The 23,852-nt window shown below is 36.0% G+C and overlaps 2 protein-coding genes across 2 annotated transcripts in view; both read right to left on the bottom strand.

Moving 5' to 3' along the window:
• Nucleotides 1-851: 851 nt before the first annotated feature.
• LOC148954805 (uncharacterized) lies at nucleotides 852-16,705 on the bottom strand. The gene is made up of 4 exons (XM_089107947.1): nucleotides 16,615-16,705; nucleotides 12,078-12,248; nucleotides 6,531-6,709; nucleotides 852-1,795 (listed from the first exon to the last, which is right to left on the bottom strand). Exons 2-4 carry the CDS (start codon nucleotides 12,243-12,245, stop codon nucleotides 1,588-1,590), a joined length of 555 nt encoding a protein of 184 aa, XP_088964073.1. The 5' UTR covers nucleotides 12,246-12,248; nucleotides 16,615-16,705; the 3' UTR covers nucleotides 852-1,587.
• Nucleotides 16,706-21,073: 4,368 nt separating this feature from the next.
• LOC148954806 (uncharacterized) overlaps nucleotides 21,074-23,852 on the bottom strand; it is a 33,420-nt gene continuing 30,641 nt past the window's right edge. Inside the window, exon 6 of the mRNA XM_089105187.1 lies at nucleotides 21,074-21,129. Within this exon, the coding sequence (XP_088961313.1) occupies nucleotides 21,074-21,129 (56 nt within the window). The remainder of the gene's footprint in view (nucleotides 21,130-23,852) is intronic.

Consider the following 23,852-nt stretch of genomic DNA (forward strand, 5'->3'; position numbering starts at 1 on the left):
AAAACCTTTGTCCCCTTCATTAGTGATCAAATAAACCACTATTTTTTTTTTTTTTTTTTTTTGTACTGATGATACCCATGCTTGTGTCCGTTTGGTTCAACCGTTCCCTCCCCTTTTTATATAGTCTATTTTAAACCTTTTTAGCTCTATTTTTATCTAAATTTTATTTTTTGTTTTGTTTTAGTTTGTTCCTTTTCAACCTTCTTACGTTTGACACTTTTTGTTTTTTAGACTAATGAATGGCTTTGCCTTTCTGATATTGTTGCTTTTGGTATTGTTTAGCCAGTTTTTTAGTTGTTGTGCTATTTCTATGTTTTTTTGTATTATATGACCCCAAAATGTGAATTCGGCCCTTCGGGGCTTGTGATAGTCATTTTTTGAAATAAATATCTTATCTAAGATCGAGGGTGGCGTGTTTTCCACTTCTATATGAATCATGCGTCCCGTATGCATTACTATACAATTCAATCCGATCGCCAAGAAACTTTTAGAAGTTGTTGAGTACATTCTTGCAAGGGTTTCCCCCTTCCCCAAGGCCCTCTTAATCTCCCGGATTCGTGCAACAACACATCTATATAATTATTAATTTTTTTTATTTATATGCTTGCTTAGCGCAGGAGACGCGTTAGTTTGTAATCAGGGGGTCACGGGTTCGACTCTTTTAATAATTTTCATTTGAATGCTTTTTCTATATTCGATTTTTTCACAAACTTTTCATGTTAATGACATCACAAATACTTGGAATATCTTTAATAAATTTTGCTGAAGATGATATCAGGTGCTAAATACTTTAAAAATCACGTTACGATAGACTAAAATTCAATTTGACATATCTAAAATGCAAGAAATATAAAATCAAATAATTTATTTCTTGAAAGAAAAAATCAACAGTGAGATTATTGAATAAAGAAAAGTTCAAAATTCCAGCTCGACCTCATTGGAGATATCACTGTACACTAAGTTTCAAATTCCAATTGACCTTTCCCCTTGAACAGAAAAATAGCACCAAAAGCTCGTATTGATTGTCCAAAATCAAAAGGCTCTAACTCCAGAATCTTATTTCAGAAGAAATAGCATAAAAAATATCTTGGGCTCATAACAATTTTTTGCTTAAATAAAAAATGGGCAAAGTGTATACCTCATTGCCTTCATTTCTATAAAAAGTGAATTAAGTTTCGCGCTGAATGAATAAAGTCCCACTCCCGGTTCAGTTTCAATTTTACAAGTTTCAACCAATAAAGATAAGGGTGGGATTCAAAAACACTATTTAAAGACTTGCAGTGTGATAGGTCGAAACTAACAGCTTAACTAGTCTTACGATTTTAAAAACTTTAAGGGGGGAGGTACAAACCCCATAACCCCCCTGGAAACGGCCTTGTTGATAATATTTATAAATATTATAAGTATTGGTAATATTTATGCATAAAAATAATAATAATATTCATTAATATAAATATTGATAATACTCATAGATATTATAAATTATTACTCATGTCTTATGATTGTGGACAATTGCAGCGTACGAACATAGCAGCAGCACCGATCACTTTCACGTAAACACTAATTATAAACACAAAAGTATATGGTTCAGACTTCAGGATCGTTTTCAAGCAAAGCTTTGTTTGGTCGAATTTCAATATTAATATTTTCTTTGTACATTGAATCTAAAACATCTGCATCGAATTCAAATGGAATTGCTCCGTGGTTTGACCACCTGGCCCTACTTCGCTTTTTGGCGCTTCTACGAACGGGCGTGGCGATCACCTTCGGAGGAGCGTCGGTTAAATCTAACGACCTAAAATTAAATTAATAAATAAAAAATACTACGCTTTTTCTTTATATATAAACTAGCAAAGAGCGTGTCAGGCGAAAAGCATAAAAAAGAAAAAAAACGTATATTTTTTTGTGAGGACCAGAGGAAAAAACATTTTGCCCTTTTTCCCCAAACACAAACTTGTAAGTAGCCCTAATGCAGCGTATACCCTTTTGCGAGGACAAAAAAGGAAAATATTTTGCCTTTTTCCCCAAACACAAACTTATAAGCAGCGCTATTGCACCGTATACTCTTTTGTGACGACCAAAGAAGAAAATATTTTGCCCTTTGTAGCCAAACAAACTTATAAGACCAAAGAAGAAAATATTTTGCCCTTTTTCACCAAACAAAAAATTTATGAGTAGCCCCATTGCAGTGTATACTTTTTTGTGAGGACCAAAGAAGAAAACATTTTGTCCTTTTTCTCCAAACACAAACTTGTAAGTAGCCCTATTGCAGCGTATACCCTTTTGTGAGGACCAAAGAGGAAAATATTTTGCCCTTTTCCCCAAACACAAACTGATAAGTAGCCCTATTGCACCGTATACTCTTTTGTGACAACCAAAGAAGAAAATATTTTCCCCTTTTTAGCCAAACACAGACTTATAAGTAGCCCTATTGCAGCGTATACTCTTTTGTGAGGACCAAAGAAGAAAACATTTTGCCCTTTTTCCCCGCACACAAACTTGTAAGTAGCCCTATTGCACCGTATACTCTTGTTGTGAAGACCAAAGAAGAAAATATTATGCCCTTTTTCCCCAAACACAGACTTATAAGTAGCCCTATTGCAGCGTATACTCTTTTGTGAGGACCAAAGAAGAATATATTTTGCCCTTTTCCCCAAACACAAACTCATAAGTAGCCCTATTGCAGCGTATATTCTTTTCAGGACCAAAGAAGAAAATGTTTTGCCCTTTTTCCCCAAACACAAAATCACAAGTATCCGTATTTAAAATTTCAATACTACCCTTATCGAGTTGAAAATTTCAACTCGATCCCTCAGCCATGATAAAAGTCTTACTACACTACGCATAAAATTCGTCATCTTTTAATGAAAGGTAATTTCCTTAAACTCTTTACAATACTCACTTGCCTCCGGGCTTCAGCCATACAAAAACAAAGGTATACTCCCTATGGTAATCGGATACCAACCAGGGTTGCCACTCAGCCGGTTTTTTCGGTGCCACTATGGGTGGCAAAATAATGTTAATTTTGTATAAAAAGTGTCATTTTCCTAAAATTTGCCGCTCGCGACGCTTCGCGTCGCTCGCACTAATGTCAACAAGCTTGTTAAATTGAAAATATTGGCCAATCAGCTTGGAATCACCCCCGCGTGGTTTCCCACATCTTTAAATTCTCCAACCTCCACCATGAAATGTTGGATCTAAAGCCATCTATCAACTATAAAAAAGAAATTTTGATTTTACTTAGTCGGTGCTTATTTCCGGCTTTGCGTAGCACTTCCACCCTTGTCAAATGTCCAGCCCTCCTCCTAAAACCCGCTAAAAGACAAATGGTGCTTACTGTATAAAATGGAAACTCGTGCCACAGAGTACTTTTCTCTTTTTTTTCTGAGCAGCCTTTGTTCATAGCTTGAAAAAGGAACGAAAAAAGAAAAGAGGAAAAACCTTCAGTTTTTTTCTTTCGATAAAATGGAAAAAAAAGGACATCAACACTCGTCTGCATTGAGTTTTTTATCCAGTTTTTCCATAAAATGGACTATCAGGATCATTGCAATGCATTCAGGAGCTTGAAACTTTGCTTTTCTGCGAAAATACTGAAGAAAATGCCGCAAACATAGTTCGGAGCTTTCGTTTGCTCTATAATAAACACAACTAATAGTGGTTCAGACACTAACTCTTTCAAATAATTTATTTGGCAAAACTAGTGGAAAAAACAATAAGACAGCTATATCATTTAATCTGTTTATCACAACCTGAATAGAATAAGTTTCACGAAAACTCTCGCCACTGCCAGTAAATTTTTCTTTACGATGTCTCCAGGGACTACGGCATAGGAAACGTCAACTAGCATTTTAAGTAATAATATGAAAGCACCTTTATAATAAAAAACGAGCATTATGAGTATCAGCGTGAAAGCACATTTGCAATCAAAAATTAATGGGAATGAAATAACTAAAATGAGAAAATGCGTCCAAATTCAATTTATGTAATGATGTAACATAAATTTAAGTAAGAGAAAAAAAGTGAAATTATATTGTGATTTTGCTAAGGATTGCATAGGATTTAAGACAATGGAAGTTTTGGTATCAATTTTGTTTTTAGTATGATAGTTATGCATGAATATTCATTTGTCCATTGCCAATAGTTCAAAGAAAAAATATGAAAAATATGAACGGAATTGTTAGAGCGCATTTTTGCGTCACTGGCCCAGTCACTGAAGACGACACCAAATATTCCTGTGGGACACCAGTGAGCTCAATGGATGTTTTTGCGTTGCTGAGTCGTTGAGTGATGTCACCAGTGAGCTTTTCAGTCACTGGGCTTCAGTCACGGAAATCGATGAAAAGACGCGTAAAGTTAAGCAGTCATTGGCCCAGTGACTGGTTAACATAGTAACAGCTATTAACATAGTGGCGCAAAAATACACTCTTAACTTTTCTTGCTCTTTTCTTCTTTGAATTGTAGTCAAACCTCGACTAATAAAACATAAAAATTGAATTCGGACCAAATCAAGAATTGCAAACTGCTTGACTGACTTACCGTCTATGAGCCTATAAATTATTGCAACAACACAAAATAGTTAAACTAAACAACTGAAAACAATTGAAGACTTCGCCACCACATTGCAGTTAAATACCTGTCTCTTTCCTCTTCATTGCCAAGTATTTCGCACAGAAGATCACTGGGTGATCTTCGCTTATCAGTGATAAGAATAAGAATATAAAAATTTCTCACACACAGATAGAGACAAACACGTTTACGTGTTTCACCGCAGAGAAAGATTCTTGCATCCAATAATTGCCGCTCGCGGAATTAAGATGAGAATCTTAACTGACAGAAAAAGGATACCGATGTATATCTACATTGACAGTTTTCCTTCTGTTTTTTTGTTTGAAAAAAATCTCTTTTTATAAAATAGTGCTACTTAGCAAAAAAAGTGTCACTTTTGGCAAAAAGTGTCCCATTAGTGTAAAGTGTCCCAAAAAGTGCCTTTAAAAAAAAAAACTGTTAAAAGTGACACTATAAAGTGTCACCGGTGGCAACCCTGAAACCAACTGACTCTGATTGTAAAAGTTTTCTGGATAAATACTTGCATCATGCATGACTGGACGACCAAAGACCTAATCATACATTAAAGTAATATACATGCCAGCTTTCCAGAAGTATTCCAGCTTTCCAGAATACTTTTCCAGAAGTATTAATCAGCGTTAAAAGGAAAATCGCACCTCTCTTAGTTAAAAATTGACTTTCTTGCCCAGGGAAAACTTTCTAATATCCCAACTAAGAAAAGAGCAAAGGGAAACCCTCCAATTTCTTTAGCAATGAGAAAACTATTAAAGTTTGAAGGTACATGTAATACCGATCCCCTACCTCAGTCCCAAACGTGGAAAACTGAACAGAATCCCAAAAAGACTTATAAAAACGGATGGCAGCACTTCCAGACCCGTGAAAATAAGTTGCTTTTATGAAATGCAATTTTTTTTTGGCATTTTTAAATTTTTCTTCTAGATTAAATTGAACCTGCCATCCGTTTTCTTGCTTGCTTGAACAGAACTTTCCATTAGAAATCAGAAATAACGCTCTAAAATACATAAGCTTAGCAGAACAGCTTTAGGTAGCTCTTTCTAACATTGACTATAAGCACTCTCAAGCACTGTTTGCTCTAGCCCAAAGACAAGTAGTAAGAAAAAAGGCCAAAAAGGGCTCTAGCCCTTTTCTGCCCCAAGCAAGAATTACGCGCAGCTTTCCAAACTTTATTCTTTTATTCATCAATCACGGTCACAGGTCCACACAAAAATTACAGAGGTTAACCCTTGACACTTTTTCACAATAACCTTGAATCGGCGGCCGAGCCGTGACATATCTGAAGCCAGGTTCAATTTTAATCTAACTTGAATTGAAATTGAGTCCTGTTTGCTTGAACAGAAATTTCCATTAGAAAGCAAAAACACTGCAAAAAAAAATGAAAACTTAGCGGAGCAACTTTAGATCTTTTATCATAGAATATAAAACTCCTCACCCAAGGAAAAGCGAACAAAATCCTTTTAGATCCTAGACAAGTCCACTCATTTCCCAAAAAATATAGGTTTTACCCTTACTATTTTATCAGAATAAACTGAAACCGCCAACAGGAAAAAAAAAAACAGGATAGCGAAATAAAAATGAAAGGTTTTACTTCTTCATTTATTAACACTGTCAGTCAAAACCAAAAACCAAGAAAACTATTTGATATAATTGATATAATAGCCGAAAACCATTTTCCGAAATACCCCGTCTCCCTTAAAAAAAAAACCAAAAAAAACAAAAACATTAGACGATCCTGATTTTTCGTCTTATCGTGATAAGATGCTCTCCTTGACCGATATTGACCCCCCCCCCCCCCCAAAAAAAAAGAAATCGTCGGCTGATCCTAATTACCACTAACATCTTATTGCTTAGTTCATAATCCTATGCGAAAAGTTGTAGACATTGGTGTAAACAAAAATATCCATATCTTGTAGCGTAATTGTCTATACGAATAGGTGTATACTTACGCTATACCTCCGGCCAGCTTATCCAACTTTGCTTCATATGCAATAACTTGCGACTCAAATGCGTTTTGTGAGTTAATTTCTTGGAGAAGTCTAGGTGATCGTGCTCTCTCTCTGCGGTCGGGAGTAAATCCAAGAAGAGCCCGGATTTTTGTGGTTTCTTCATCAAGCAAAGACAGAGGCTGTAACAAAGGGTAAGACTTACACAGATGCAATGATCAATCCTGTCTGATGCAGGGTCATTATTACAAATAGGGTTAAGCATCGGGATGGGTTCCTTCACACTAACATAATTTAAGATGCATTATGTAATGTCACAAAGCTAGTTTTCTGTATCGTAGTCAGTGCCGAGTTTATGCAACGCTGTGAAAAAGTTAACATAGTTGTAACATAATGGAGCTTTTGGATGAGCAAATTAATTTTGAACATATATTAAGAAACTTTTCCAAGGGAGCCATTCATGCTTGATCAGAGCTTGAATGTTGAATCTAATTCCACATTTTATTTTTGAACAGTTTTGCTTATGATAATTTTGATGATTGTAGTTGATCATGATGGTTAAATGAATTTTTACTTTATCCTTGTAATGTGAAAGCTGCTTTATAGAAAACACTGAACGTTAAGGAAACATACATAAACAAATAAATTAAGAGTCTGAACTATGTGGACAGTTAAACGAAATTAAAATCCTATCTTATTTGCTCTTACCAATGAGGCGTGAGGAAAAGAAGAAAAATAACCCCCTAAAGACAATAACTACATCCAAAATGAAAAATATTTAAGAATTAAAAATTTTTTTTTTTGTAAATATGCTTCAAGAACAGTGACCTAGAGATATAACGGTATGAATGATGAATTTGAATTCAAAAATATGAAAAGTATAGAGTATAGCCTAGCATAAGTATAGTATAGCATACAGTATAGCCACAGTATAATAGTACAGTATGAATAGGAAAGGCTGACTAATTTCAGGCGTTCCGTTAGCATTCCTGGCGTTTTACAAAACCCACAGGGCTTGTCAAACGCCAACCTAAATCTTTCAAAAGGAATGGAATAGCTTGGAAAAAAATTCCTCTACTCTCAACTTTTTGAGGCCTTACGTAGAACGTGCAGTTACTACCAACATGAAAAAAATACTCGATGCATCATCCTTCGTTTCTGAGACAAACCTTAACCCCCCAACTTGCGTCCTTAGTTCAGTATATTATTGGCTTGATAATTCTGACAACTAGTGTGTGATGAGAACTATTGTTCATAACTGATATGGGAGAAACTCATATGTGTGGCAAATGATTGCAAATGGCTAATGTGGCAAAAGGCAAATGGGAGAAACTCATATGTGTGGCATTGCCATATGTGGCAATTTGGCACACTGAATCCTTTCCTATGCTACGGTTCTGCTCCCCTTTGACATCATTCTTTTCTAAGTATATGATACTTAGTGTTTTTTTTTCTTCTTTTCTTTAAGAGCCACCTCTGTTTTGTAATGCTTTTTACGCTTTAAGTTTCAGCAGCTAACTCTCTTATGTCAGATATTTCAGCGAATAAGTCCGGCCTAGAATCTTCTGAAGTGCTATTACTTTTGTAAGCCTTTATCGCTACAACTCTCTTTAAAATCGGAATCATTTTCGTGTATGTCAATCAAGTCAAATGCTCTTGAATGGTGACTTTTCGATAGAAAAGTTCATCTGTTCATCTATTGAAACACCAATAATACCTAGCCGAGCATTTGCTGAACAAACTGTTCCTTTTTTCAGTGAAGATAGAATTGAAAGAGGCATATACTAATCAGGTATCACTGCTAATTGAAAAGAGGTATACTTTAAATCAAGCATTTAAGTGTTTTTATTAACTCATTTTATTATTATTATTATTTTAGATCGTGAAGAATTAAAGAGAAATGGGCAGAACATTTTCAGAATTAGCTAAACCGCTAAAGAGTTGCAGGAAAAGATATAGAGGAAAATTAAAAAGTTTGCGATACCTTAGATGTGACGGAAGATTCGTTTTGTGAGGAATAAATAGTGGCAATACTAAAAGGATTAAAAAATAATAAGGTTCCTGGTGCTAATACTTTTGTAAATGAGTTTCTTAAATATGGTGGCTCGGAGGTTAGAAATAAGATACTGAAGATAGTGAATACGATTTTTGAAAAAGGGGAAGTACCTAAAGATTTTAGGAAAACCTCAATTAAGCCACTTTATAAGAAAGGTGATAAAAGTGAGTGTGGTAATTATCGAGGCATTAGTCTGCTCTCTGTAGGTAGTAAATTTCTTATTAATATGATACTTTTTAGGCTGAGAGGTGCCGTGGACAAAGTTTTAAGAGAAGAACAGTGCGGTTTTAGAAAAGGTAGAGGAAGTGTTGACTAAATTTTCACTCTTAGGTTAATAATTGAGAATTACCTGAGTTGTCAAACACATTTGGTCCTCAGTTTTATAGATTATGAGCAAGCGTTCAACTCTGTTCATAGAAGAGCTTTAGTAAAGATTTCATCCTTGTATGGTATACCAGACAAATACATTAAACTGATTAGTGCTATATACGAGAATAACACCGCTGCGGTTAAGGTAGGAAATGAGGTTAGCAGCTGGTTTTGTATTAAATCAAGAGTTATGCAGGGCTGTGTTCTATCCCCCTTTATATGGATTATTTTGATGGACTTTGTCTTAAGGAGCCCAGGAAAGGCAAGATTGATCTGATGGGCAGCTTCACTTACCTTGGTAGCATTATTAGTAAAGATGGTGGGAGTAGTGAAGATCTTTAAAGTAGAATAGCCAAGGCTCAGGGTGTTTTTTCACAGTTTAAAAAAGTATGGAAGAATTGAAAAATAAACCTGCGAACCAAGATTAAAATACTGGAAGCTTCAGTGATGACAGTGATCAAATATGGTTCTGAGGCAAGGGTGCTCCGAAAAGTGGATGAAGATTTGCTAGATGTTTTCCAGAAAAATTGCTTAAGGACTGTTCTGGCTACCCGGCTGACCGACCGTATTTCAAACAATAGGCTGTGCGAAAAATGTGGTTCAATACCTCTCTCTAGGGCTATAATGAAAGAAAGGTTGAGATGGCTAGGGCATGTTGTGCGGATGAAGGATGACAGATTACCGAATATTGTTCTTTTCGGTCAACCACCTAGGGCTAAACGTAAAGACTAAAAAAGACTAAACAAATCAAAAATAATAATAATAAATAAAGGAATTAAACTCGCATTCAAAATGGATAAAAAGTACAAAATATTTTTTTCCCTCGAAAATATAGGAATCTAAGTGAAAACGGTGGAGCCCCCCCCCCCCCGGCGATTTCCTTTCATTGGGCAATCCAGTCTATAAATCGAAAACACGATAATGCACTAAATCGATAAACACGAGCAGCGATTTTTTTCAAACGTCAAGCTTTCCACAAAAGAGTTAAACACAGATTGAATAAAGTTGTCTTTTAATTTAAGAGTTGTCTTTAACTTTAAGAGTCGCCACCTTTTATCACAAAGAGTGGCAACTCTGGACATATGTGACCAAATTCTGAGTGGCTCTTACCCCGTGACTCCCGTCGTGGGTAATGGGCAGGACGTGCACCCTTCGGCTGACTATACTTTAGAGCCTTAATTTAAAATAAAAAAATGTTCACGTAAATTACTTCACATTCAATTGCATTTGAAGAGCAAAAAAGCTCACATGGTAGTATTGTAATGACGTCACACATTGTATTACACGTACAATTTTGAATAGCGAAACTTCAATATCAGGAGGGGGCATCGGGATTTTAGAAATACCTATGTTGGGTATGACTCAAAATTAAGGCTTTAGAGCCTAAATAAAATAAAAAAATGTTCACGTAAATTACGTCACTTTCACTTGCATTTGAAGAGCAAAAAAGCTACATGATAGTATTGGAATGACGTCATACATTGTATTACACGTAAAATTTTGAATAGCGAAACTTCAATATCAGGAGGGGGCATCGGGATTTTAGAAATGCCTATGTTGGGTATGACTCAAAATTAAGGCTTTAGAGCCTTAATTGAAAAAAAAAAAAATGTTCACGTAAATTACGTCACGTTCACTTGCATTTGAAGAGCAAAAAATATACATGATAGTATTATAATGACGTCATACACTGTATTACACATAAAGTTTTGAATAACAAAATTTAAATATCAGGAGGGGGAATCGAGATTTTAGAAATGCCTATGTTGGGCATGACTCAAAATTAAGGCTTTAGAGCCTTAATTAAAAAAAATGTTCATGTAAATTACGTCACTTTCACTTGGATTTTAAGAGCAAAAAAAATAATGATAGAATTGGAATGACGCCATACATTCTATTACACATAAAGTTTTGAATAACAAAACTTAAATATCAGGAGGGGGCATCGGGATTTTAGAAATGCCTATGTTAGGCTTGACTCAAAATCGGTTAGGAACCATCGCTCTAACCACTATGTCCACAGATAGTAGCGTCTTGTACCTCATCAGAGTTTGCCAATATACCTCATCAGTGAAGTTGTCAAAAAGTTTTTGACAACTCCATAAAAACAATTACAAGAGTAAAATTGCACTGGTATTTTAGTCCTAACAAGGTTTCATAGTTGTTTCAGCAACCAGAAGACAGCTTTGTTCAATTTTATGCTTGTATTTGTCGACTTTTCTGTCAACAATTAGTCATGACATACGAGGAGCATCGAATCTCGTGCTTCAACTTAGTAACACAACTAGAGCTTCTTTTCTAAAAAGATATTTGCTCCCTGCGTATGGGATATAATACCGTTTACAGTTCGAAATGCACGTCATCTGGTAATCTTCAAGGACACAACCAAGAGATTTTTCCTTGGAGAAGAATAGTATTTATGAATGTGTTTTGCGTAAGTAGAATGGTTTTCGTATATGTGGAGATTTAGTGATTTTACCAAGCAGATTAATGAAAAATAGTTTTTTTTAGAATACCTAGAATAGAAGATTCCCACCTGCTCTCAGCAAGCCCTTAGGCGTTTTCTTAGCAGGTGCAGCAAAAATGTTCTGTTCTTTTTTTTTTTGTTTTTTTTTTTGTGAAATAAAATTATCAAAATTATCTGTCTTATTTATTAATGATAAAAAGGGGGAAACGTCTTTAAAGGACAACAAAAAGGAAAAACGTCCTTTTTTCTAATTCCTTTTATCTATTTTACTTTATTTTTAAGTGTATTTTATTGAATTATAAAATTAATCAATGAAAGGACTTCTCCTAAGAATTTATTAAGAAGGAAAAAGCCCCCTTTCTTAAAGACGAAAATGTCTAATAACAAACTAAAAACGTACCCAAATAACAAGAAAAAATATTACTTTTGATATTAGAATGAGAACTTAGATTTTAGAATTTCTTACTTTAGCTCCGGGAGGGCATCCTTCCTCAATGATGAAAAAGCAAACTCTTTTACCTATAAAAACTGATAATTTATTAAAAGGAAAAGGCCCCATTTCCTAAATAAAAAACTGTCTAATAATAAACTAAAAAAGTGCCCAAATAACAATAAATATCACTTTTGATATTAGAAGCTAGATTTTAGAATTGCTTACTTCAGCTCCAGCAAGGCACCCTTCTTCAATGATATCAAAGGCTTCTTGTGCATGCTTCTTCCTGTTGACTAGCCGTGACTTGGCCACCCAAAACTGGGCATGTTTGGTAACTATGGGGCATCTCTTTTCGATTCGTTCAAGCCATTCGCCAGTCCTTGCCTTTGGCATGGCCTATTAGAAAAAAAAATTACGAATGCAGATTAGCTTCTAAGAAATTACTTTAAACATTTCTTCTTTTTTTTCACTAACTTTAAGAAGACATTTATATTTAAAAAAAAAAGATTTTTAGCAGTCCAAAACTGGACATACTTGGCACTCAAGGGCTTCTCTTTTGGATACGTTCAAGCCTTTCTCTGGTTCTAACTTTTGGCATAGCCTACTAGAAAAATGAATACAGACCAGTTTCTACGAAATTAATTTAAGCATATCTCCTTTTTTTTCGCCAACTTTAAGATAACATTTATATTAAGGATTATTTTTAGCAGCCCAAGACCGGACATATTTGGCAACCCGAGGGCTTCTGTTCCCAATACACTCAAGCCATTCTCCGGTCTTTTCTTTTAGTATGTCCAAAAAACGTTAGTTACTTTGAATATTTCAAATAAACAATAATTATAATAAGTTCTTAGGAAACAAAATTCCCTTCATAAGAAAAGGAAATCAAGGACAACAACTATATTAAACATATCTTAAGTAACATACTACATAAAAAAGCTACAATAAATGATTTTTTTTTATCTACTCTGTATTTTATCAACTCGATCGAACGGGTTTTAAACAGTTCTATTTGACATAATATGTATAATATGTATCTTATACAGTATGTATAATATGCACGTAATTGTATCGTATACATAACCTAATATGAATCTCAATATAAAGAGTAATAAGGCAAGGGACAATGCCACAACTACCATTATTTTTCTGCTATGCAATAAATCAATATTTTTACAAATAAACGCTGAAACTGAAAATTTGAATAGATACTGAAGGTATGTTTGAAATACTTGAATCATTTTGTTAAGATTATATTTTTGAGGAATGTAAGAGATATTGAAAAGGATGATATTATAAAAATACCAAAATCAAGGCCGTATCCAGGGGCAGGAGGGATAGGAGGTTTGACCCCCCCTCCCCATGAAATGTTTGTCCGACACGTAAAAACGTAACAAAAATTAATATAAACAAATTTTCGATGCGTTTTTATTTTTTTGGTGTAAGATTCCCCCGAAAAAATCTTTTATACCCCCCCCCCAAAAAAAAAATAATCCTGGATACGACGCTGACCAAAATATAAAAATATTGTAAAATACAACAGTATCTTATCATAAATATTTACCTATAATACACTTATTAGGACAAATGAAATGTCTCAATAAAATTTCAAGTTCCGTCCGAATAAATTAAAAAGATAAAAAAAAACCTTTTATTACAAAAATCTATTCCGATCTAGTTCACATCCAAACCTGCTTAAGCTTCGAATCAAGAAAATGACTCCGTGATTTTATATAGCTGATTTTTATTAATGTTTTTTCTCCGTTTTTTTTCACAGGTTCATGCGTCAAGATGGTTAGGTTAGCTGGCTGCTCTGAAATATCAAAACCAAGCAATCAAAATCGCATCTGTTTTGAATTTATTCTGTCAAACCTCATACCGGTTTCTGTCGTAGTCATCTTAAGAGATGTGCCGGCCATGTCTCATGAAAGAATTTTGCAACTTTGCTGTGTGAACGGTGTGCCATGTTGTAATATCGATATCAAGCTGACAATCAACGAGCTGTTGTACATGTATGATGTTTGTACAACATACATGTACATGTATGATGCGTACACCATTTCTTTTTAAGAGACTCAAATTGTAATTTTCGCCTTATAAAGCCTGTAAGGCTAATTATATAAGGCTTATTATGTTTGATTTTCTTTTTCATTAAAGAGCTATTGATTATGTGGTGAAAATGTTCACATACATTAGTTTATTTCTAATAATCTTTTGGCATTATGCTGTTCAATTATGATGAAAAGCAGTGTGTTGTTCCTATGAACGACACTACTAAGAGATACATGAATCTCACACCAATTTTTTGCCACCAATGATTGCACCCACAGATTATAGGATAGTATTTAACATCTGGAGACCATCTAAAGAAACCCCCATAATTCTGATAATTAATTAACTTTACCGGTAACTAATCATAAATTCTTACTTATCTCATTACTAAAGACTTAAAGATTCGTTTTAAGCCCCCCCCCCTTTCCCGACGAACGAACATGCAGTCGACTTTATATAGTCCCAGCACATTTTAAAATAGCAAAAGGCGAGCGTTAACATTTTACAATGCGAGGCACTGCTCAAATAGCGAACGAAAGAGAAGCTAAGAAAAAGATCAATCAAATAAAAGACGGTACTAGGCTTGCTGCGTCAACAATCATGGACAGAGGAAACAGGACTCAAAAATTTGAAGGAATTTTTTCTTTTTTTAGGGGGGGGATTCAGTTATCTTTTCGCTTTCAATTACTAGGGTGGCTCGTTTTTTGTCTTTTCTCTTCTTTTTCAGCAATTTGCTTTCTTAGTTTGATTTCTTTATTTTTGTTTAATTCACTTGGGAAATTAGACTTTTATTATTAGTAGCATCAAAGACGGCTTGGCGGAGGTCCTTGCCGAAATATCTATTTTTCTTTCTTAGTTCCATTTCACTGGCTGGCAATTTTCCCTGATTGAACTTGTTCTCGCAACTTCATACGATGAGAGGTAAAGCAATAACAGTTTTTGCCAAAAGTAGTGACATCTTGTCCGGCGACAGACACAAGAATGAAGATGATTTTGTAGTAACACTTTGAGCAATGACCGAGAAAGGGATTGACAAAATGGCTTTGTAGCGAACTGGCTGGATAGCTGATAGTCCAAGCGCCGAGACCTAAAAATGTGACACCTCCATGACGCATCTTTTTTACACAATCTGAAAGCAGTTTTTAGTCATATCGAACCTGCTGATTAAGATTATACCCGGGAATAGATAACTCCGAGGGGTGCTTGACCCTTAAAAATGACCTGAAATATTAAATAGTACTATCTAGCGTTTTGCTTGCAGCCCATTACATTTTGGTCCTTTTAGCTGCAGCTCAACCTAACGGAGCAGACGTTTCTACCCGTACTACGAAAATTATTCCAAAACTCAAAAATAAAAGCCACTAAGTTAGCTTTGGCCAAAGAACTTTTGAGAATTGATTACCAGGAATAACCGAGTTTGATACTTTCACTATATGTCATGCTGATGTTCAAAGTTTGCTCATCCCCTTCGTCTATGGCAACCACTACTGTCTTTAAGCCCACTGGTGAGTCACTTGGGTCCTTGATTCCATGAATTCCATTATACCGGTCAGAATCCACATGCAGTGTAAACAGATTTTCCGGGAGCTGATAACGTTTCATTCCTAGACGGAGTCATGGTCCTTACGAGTGACATAAATGATAATGTTTCATTCCTAGACGGAGTCATAGTCCTTACGAGTGACATAAAGTCCAGAATAAGTGAAAGCTTCGAATCGACATCGAAAACTGGCAAAGAACAGGCCCTAGAGTATAGGTAAGACAACGCTTCTATCAAGTTTATCAGATCAGACGTTTTTCCAGATCAGACGTTTTCAGACGAATCTGAATCCGTCGGATTGGGCTTCAAATAATGCCAGGAAATACTGGGGGAGCTCATGCTGAAGTATTTTTTTAGCATGTCAGTTGTTGACCCTGTATTTACCAACATTCAACAGAATGTTTTTAACTGCTTCTGGTTCTTCTGCAGGGTTGGCAAAAGTACATTTCGCCTTTTGGGTAGGTTTCAAGCAGCTTTCCATGGTTTGAACCTTGATCTTCAAGAAAGCAGTAGAATTGCCTCTTAGATAATTATCTACTGTGTCCTTTCAATTGCCAGGAGCCTTGTAATATGTAGCGTTGCAAGCTTGAAAAACTGGAAATAAAACTCCTGAGTTATTCTTTTTTAACCTGTCAAGTCATTTTTAAGGGGCAAGCACCCCTCAGAGGAACCACTTCCCGGGTATAATCGTAATCAGCAGGTTCGATGAGACTAGAAGCTACTTTCAGAATGCGTGAAACAGATGTGTCATGACGACTTGAATATAAGAGTCTTTTTGTCTACTGGCGCCTGGACTATAATAATATATTTGTTTCATTGTTCGAATAACTTAACTGTTGATTAATTTAACTGTTTAATAATTGATAACTTAACAGTTAATTTTATTTGAATAACAGCCTGTTTAATTAATTAATAATTATTTGTTACTTTAACTATTTAGTCATTGATTTAGTAAGGTTTAATCTATCAAATGCTTTGTTAAGATTGGCAAGTCGGAGCGTACAATCAAAATCAGTCATTTTATTTACGGTGTCATTACCCTTTCTTTCTTTTTCATTATATTAGTATCACAAAAATAAAAATTTCCCGCAAGAATATCTGTCACTTTTATCTATATACTTTTAAAATAATTAATCTTCAAAATAAACAGGATGAAATTTAAACTCTCACATTTTGTAGCGCCAAAGTCTCTTCCAACAATGCCACTATTTCTTCAATGTGGTTGTTGCCATCTTCTTTAGGGTTTAGGTCTGTCTTCGGTACTTCTATAAACAAGAAGAGACGTAAAGTTTTAGTAAAATAATACAAAAATAAAATACGAAAATATACCAAAAAAATATGACACAGTAGAAGGGATCAAACTTTTCATAATTCACAAAAAAAAGAGACATATATCATTGTGTCCAAATTAAAAGGGCACATCTGGCATTTTTTTCATTCCAAAAATTGAGTTCTTGCATATTTAAAAGCCCTTTAATGAGTCTTCATTCACCTAACATACTTCGCAACACTAAAAATAAACTATCGTTTCTCCAAATACACTTTTATTGAAACTATCCCACTTCCAGATAGGCTCCAAGTGAAACTACCTTACGTCCAACACCATCACCTCTCAGGGGAGCACTTCAATTTTTCAAAAGTGACAAAGTACAAAACAGGAGCGTCGTTGCGGATGTCACAATAATGCAAATGCCCACTCTTCTCTACTAAGGGAGGGGGGAAAGCCGTAAGCAAAAAATGTTATACTTTGGGTTTTAAACCGAACCTATCTTTTTAATCGTGAAGAATTAATCAGACTAGTCGAGAATGCAGCCCGTTATAGATATATTACAACCAGTAAACCTACTAGTTATATACATACTCAAGTTACGAGCCGTTAATAGGGCACATTAGCCCAGTGTAGTATAAAACCAGCAATGGAGAAAATTAACTTTTATTTCAATCCTTTAGTCATCTAGTGGAAAAAAATACCCACAATTTTCTAGAGTCAGTTTTTAGCATTAATACTAAGTTCCAAGAGGAAATCTTTCTGACTGCATGATTTAAAAAATCAATCAAGTTTTTGACGAGAAAGAATTTTTTTTAATTAACTTGATCAGATTAGCGTCTGAAAGGCTTATGTCACTTGCAACCTTTTTTTTTACGAATACTCATACAGGGAACGGTCTTAAATGATTAAATATTAATTATCGAAATCAACTCTACAAAGAAATTAAGTTACAATGTTAAATGTAGCAAATCTTATCTTCCAGAACAATGTCCAACACCACAACCTCTCAGCGAAGCCTTTGAAAATTTCAAAATTTTTCTAAAAATATTTGTATTTAGGCCCCCTGTCCCTCTTGGAGACATAAAATGAAGTGTAATTTTTGTATTCTAATCACCCCTTCGTCAGGAAAATATTTTATAGTTCCCCCCTCCTTGCCTAAGATATGACGTGTCTATCAATATCTGTATGGGCAGTTGCTTTTAATAAGCATAATCAAAATTGGAATTGCTCAAGATCTCCACTAGATTGAGCGTTGGAGAACGAAAAGGCCTCAATGGACTACAATCCAGCTCAGCGCCACCTAATACATTTATTTCTACCGGCCCCAACTTTCCTCAATTGTTTCTGCTTACATCAGTTTAAAAATTAGTCGAAATTCACAGCATTGATATTAAAAGTAAAACTTTGATGAGGAAGCAAGACACACATCCAACCTAGTCCATAAGCGACACTAACCCCATTGAGAGTCCATCCCGAAACAGCTCACTTTCTAAATCATGAGGCTTTATATCTCCGATGTGGTATTGTGGTTTGTGGTATTGATGAGGAAGCAAGACACACATCCAACCTAGTCCATACGCGACACTAACCCCATTGAGAGTCCATCCCGAAACAGCTCACTTTCTAAATCCTGGGGCTTTATATCTCAGATTTGGTTTTGTGGTATTTGGTTTTTATGAGGAAGCAAGACACACATCCAACCTAGTCCATAAGCGACACTAACCCACTTGAGAGTCCATCCCGAAACAGCTCACTTTCTATATCTTGGGTCTTTATATCTCAGATGTGGTATTGTGGTATGTGGTATTGATGAGGAAGCAAGACACACATCCAACCTAGTCCAAACGCGACACTAACCCAATTGAGAGTCCATCCCGAAACAGCTCACTTTCTAAATCATGGGGATTTATATCTCAGTTGTGGTTTTGTGTTTTGTGGTATTGATGAGGAAGCAAGACACACATCCAACCTAGTCCATAAGCGACACTAACCCCATTGAGAGTCCATCCCGAAACAGTTCACTTTCTAAATCATGGGGCTTTATATCTATGATGTGGTATTGTGGTATTTGGTATTGATGAGGAAGCAAGACACACATCCAACCTAGCCCATAAGCGACACTAACCCCATTGAGAGTCCATCCCGAAACAGCTCACTTTCTATATCATGGGGATTTATATATCAGATGTGGTATTTTGGTATGTGTTTTTGATTAGGAAGCAAGACACACATCCAACCTAGTCCATACGCGACACTAACCCCATTGAGATTCCATCCCGAAACAGTTCACTTTCTAAATCATGGGTCTTTATATCTCAGATGTGGTTTTGTGGTTTGTGGTTTTGATGAGGAAGCAAGACACACATCCCACCTTTCCCATAAGCGACACTAACCCAATTGAGAATCCATCCCCAAACAGCTCACTTTCTAAATCAAGGGGCTTTTTATAACAGAAGTGGTATTGTGGTTTTTTTTTTTTTTTTTTTTTTTTTATTAATCCACACAACGGTAAGCTAAAAAGCTTGTCGTACTAATACAATATATAATAAAATGAAAGGCAACACAAAGGTCTAAACTGAAAAGGCACTTGTGTAAAACTGGCTATCAACCAACATATTCTTAAACGATTCAACTGATCCGGCTTCAACAACTTCTGGCGGTAAATTATTCCAAGAGTCTGTGACCCTATTAACAAATGAATTGTGTCCAATTTTCCTATGGGTTCTTGGTGGGTAAATTTTATAAGGATACTGTCATGTCAAGTGGTAGTGGCTGAATTCGAAAAATTTTCCTACCTCAATATCGTCCACGCCTTTGATTATTTTGAATGTGTTTATGAGGTCGGTACGGCGACGTCGGAAATGCAGAGAAGGAAGTTGGAGCCTAGTTAGTCTTTGTGCGTAAGGAATGTGTTTCACATAAGAGATCATTTTTGTCGCCCGCCTCTGAATCTTTTCAACTCGGTGCTCGTCTGTTACATTCAGAGGAAACCAAACAGAAGTATTATATTCAACAACTGGCCGAACAAATGATTTATAAAGTAACATATAATTCTTAAGATTAAACTTCCTGAAATTCCGTTTTAAAGTGAGGAGTTGGTAATTTGCATTTCTTACTACAGTCGAAACATGTCTATCAAATTTTAAATGTGTATCAAAGTGAACACCGAGGTCGCGTACAAATTATTCTGACGGTATCTATGAGCCAGATAGGGAGTATGCACGGCTGGGCTGATTTTTAGTCCTGTAATGAAGCACTGCCCATTTTGATGCATTAACAAACAACGAATTAGACTCGCACCATCGTGATATTGAATCAAGATCTTCTTGAAGCATAGGCTCATCATCGGTAGTTAATATTGGTCGGTAAATTTTAGCATCATCAGCAAACAACTTCACTGACAAATGACGAACACAAGATGGTAAACCATTGATGAAAATACAGAAGAGTATAGGGCCCAAGCAACTACCCTGGGGTACCCCACTCAGGATATCAATTGATTGAGATGTTGCTTCACCGACAACTACCTTTTGAGACCTACCACGCAAATAATCAGCAATCCAATCAACGGTTCTTACACCAATATTATAGAATCGACATTTTTCAACTAGTTGTGACATTGAAACTTTGTCAAAAGCTTTGGCGAGGTCTATGTAAATGCAATCAAACGGTATGCCAAGATCAGCATAATGCTGAAAATCAACAATAACTTCCAGAAGTTGAGTGCTGCAAGACCTTCTCTTACGAAAACCATGCTGGGCAGGATTCCAAAGATTATTTTCATCAAAATAAGATCGGATTCCTGCAACAATCAGCTTTTCCATAACCCGACAAAATATAGATGTGATGCAAATCGGACGGTAATTTTTAAAATCTGATTTTACACCGGCTTTGTGCAGGGGTTTAACCATTACTTTCTTCCAACCTAAGAGACAGGAACCTGTCGCCAAGGCCTTATTGTGCGGAAACGCAAGTGGTTGTGCAACTACATCAGCTATCTGTATTATCATAGTGTTAGGAAATCCATCTATATCTGGGGACTTAGATGTATCAAGCTTTTTAAGTATTTGATGAACCTCTGCAACACTAAAGTCGATATCATTACATGATAGAGTCCCACTTTGTATTCCCTGAACTAAATCTTGGTCATGATGTGTCTGGTTAGGTGTAACAAAAACAAAAACATCAATGTGGTATTGATGAGGAAGCAAGACACACATCCAACCTAGCCCATAAGCGACACTAACCCCATTGAGAGTCCATCCCGAAACAGCTCACTTTCTAAATCATGGGGCTTTATATCTCAGATGTGGTATTGTTGTATGTGTTATTGATGAGGAAGCAAGACACACATCCAACCTAGCCCATAAGCGACACTAACCCCATTGAGAGTCCATCCCCAAACAGCTCACTTTCTAAATCATGGGGCTTTATATTAATTCAACAGCTAATAAGGTTTTTTAGTAACTTAATACTCTTCGCTTTATCAACAACAGGGTTGGTTTTATACCTGCTAACTTGCATATCTCAAGATGTGGAATATTGAGGGACGAAACTTTAGGGGCAAACCTGTAGGGACGATTTAGGGACAAAGCCGTAGAGTCCACTAAACAATAACCGAAATGACAAAAATGACCAAAACGACACTAACCTCATTGAGCGTCGATTCCTGTAAGAGCTCACTTTCTATATCATGGGGCTTTAAATTAATGTTAAAAGTTAATCAGTTTTTTTTTTAGTAACTTAAAACTATTTGATTTAGCGACCACAGGGCTAGTTTTATCATACTTCTAACTTGAATAACTCAAACTGTATAATTTTCAGGGATGAAAACGGAGGGGCAAAACTTGGGACGATTTAGGGACAAAGCCAGGCAGAGTTTACGCAACAATAAAATCTTGCTGCTAAAATATTACGCCTACCCAAACAGTAGCAGATATTGAAATAAATTTGCAGACAGTTCGTGATAACAAACTGTAAGTAAGGAGCTATGCGGCTAAATAGTAACCGAAACTCTAAGAAATAGTCTTGGTAACAATAAAAACATCAAAAGAATCGAATTTCGATGGTTATTTAAATATGTAGAATTCAACAAATTTAATATACCCATCAAAAGTTAAAAGCCTGAGAAAATTTGCCCAATTTTCGAAAAAGAGGGGAAACACCCCCAAACTACTACTACTACTACTAACAACTCATCGCAGCACCAAGCCGCCTGAGGCCAACACAGCTACGCACGCTCCTCCTCCACCCCAATCTATTCAAAGCCTCCCTTTTTACACCCGCCCACGAAGTTCCCATTTCCTTTAAATCTTTCTTTATGACGTCCTCCCACCCCAGACGGGGACGGCCTGCTTTCCGTTTAGCCCTAGATGGTTGGCCGAAAAGAACAATCTTCGGCAATCTGTCATCCTTCATCCGCACAACATGCCCTAACCACCTCAACCTTTCTTTCATTATAGACCTAGAAAGCGGTATTGAACCACATTTTTCGTATAGCCTATTGTTTGAAATACGGTCAGTCAGCCGGGTACCCAGAACAATCCTAACGCAATTTCTCTGGAAAACATCTAGAAAATCTTCATCCGCTTTTCGGAGCGTCCATGCTTCAGAGCCATATTGGACCTCTGTCATCACTGTAGCTTCTAATATTCTAATCTTGGTTTGCACACTTATCTTCCTATTCTTCCATACCTTTTTTAACTGTAAAAAAGCACCTTGAGCCTTGGCTATTCTACTTTTAACATTGTCACTACTCCCACCATCTTTACTAATAATACTACCAAGGTAAGTGAATCTGCCCACCAGATCAATCTTTTCATTACCCAACGTCACCTTTTCATCTTCATTTATTCCTAGCCTTAGTGACTTAGTCTTCCTAACATCAATTTTCAAACCAATACTAGCACCCTGAACTCGCAAAACCTTTAAAACTTCATTCATTTTGCTCACACTTTCATCTAGGATGCTTAAATCATCAGCATAATCCAAGTCCAGGAGACTTTTTCCTCCCCATTTGATTCCGTGGTCTCCCATTGCCTTTCCTGTGCTCCTTAAAACAAAGTCCATCAAAATAATCCATATAAAGGGGGATAGAACACAACCCTGCTTAACTCCTGATTTAATACAAAACCAGCTGCATACCAGAGATCCCTAGTGTAGAAGTTTCAAGCTCCTATGTACAAGAATGTGGAATGTTACATTTTTTGCCATAATAAATATCACGAATGCTTGTTTTTTTTTGGTTTTTTTTCAGGGGTGATCATATCGAAACAGTGAGGATCTAAATTGAAGGATCTTTCCATTGAGGAATTTCTCATGGGGGAAGAGAGTTTTCCATGGCGTCCCAGCATTATTTAAAAAACTATCAGAAATATAAATAAAAAAAGCAAGTTTTTTCAACTGAAAATAAGGAGTAACATTAAAAGTTAAAGCGAACAGAAATTATTACGTATATGAGGGGTGTCGCCCCCTCTTCAATACCTTAATCTTTACGAAAATTTTTTTTTTTACTTTTAAAAGAACTATTTATTCTAATTATTTAACACAAGGCCTTGTGATTCAGGAGTAATTCTTAAAGAATTGGGACGAAATTTGAACTTTAGCGTTAAGAAAGAGGTATTGACGAAGAGGCGACCTCCTTCACATACGTAATAATTTCTATTCGTTTAAAGTTTTAATGTTGCTCATTACTTCAGTTAAAAAAAAAATTAATTTAATTTTGAAAAATAGGAAAAAAAGGAGGATAAACCGTTTGGTGACAATGAAGAAGTAGAACCTTCATCAAACCCGGTTCAAAAGTGATACTAACCCCGCCGAAGGGTCAATTTCTGAAACAGCCCGTTTCCTGTTCCAGAGAGTTTATTTTGACGTTAAGCCATTGTGGCTCCTCCTTTTACCTCCCTACAGAACTGGGTTCATTCACGTGGAGAAGGATCTGCTCGCCACGGAAAACCCCCGGAAAATACCCCAACGCGGAACCCCCCCCCCCCAGACAATGCCCTCCCCCCGCGGAAAGTAACGCCCGTGGAAAATACCTCCTCCTTGGAAAATACCCTTCCCCCTTGTGAAAAAAAAGGTTTCTAAATTTGAAGCTTTTATTTAAGTTTTTTTTTTAGTTTCGTTGATAAGTACTAAG

The sequence above is a fragment of the Artemia sp. Qi Xiang Cuo genome, chromosome 2 (genome assembly GCF_049724085.1).
Source record: "Artemia sp. Qi Xiang Cuo chromosome 2, ASM4972408v1, whole genome shotgun sequence".
In the NCBI taxonomy this organism is placed as follows: Eukaryota; Metazoa; Arthropoda; class Branchiopoda; order Anostraca; family Artemiidae; genus Artemia; species Artemia sp. Qi Xiang Cuo.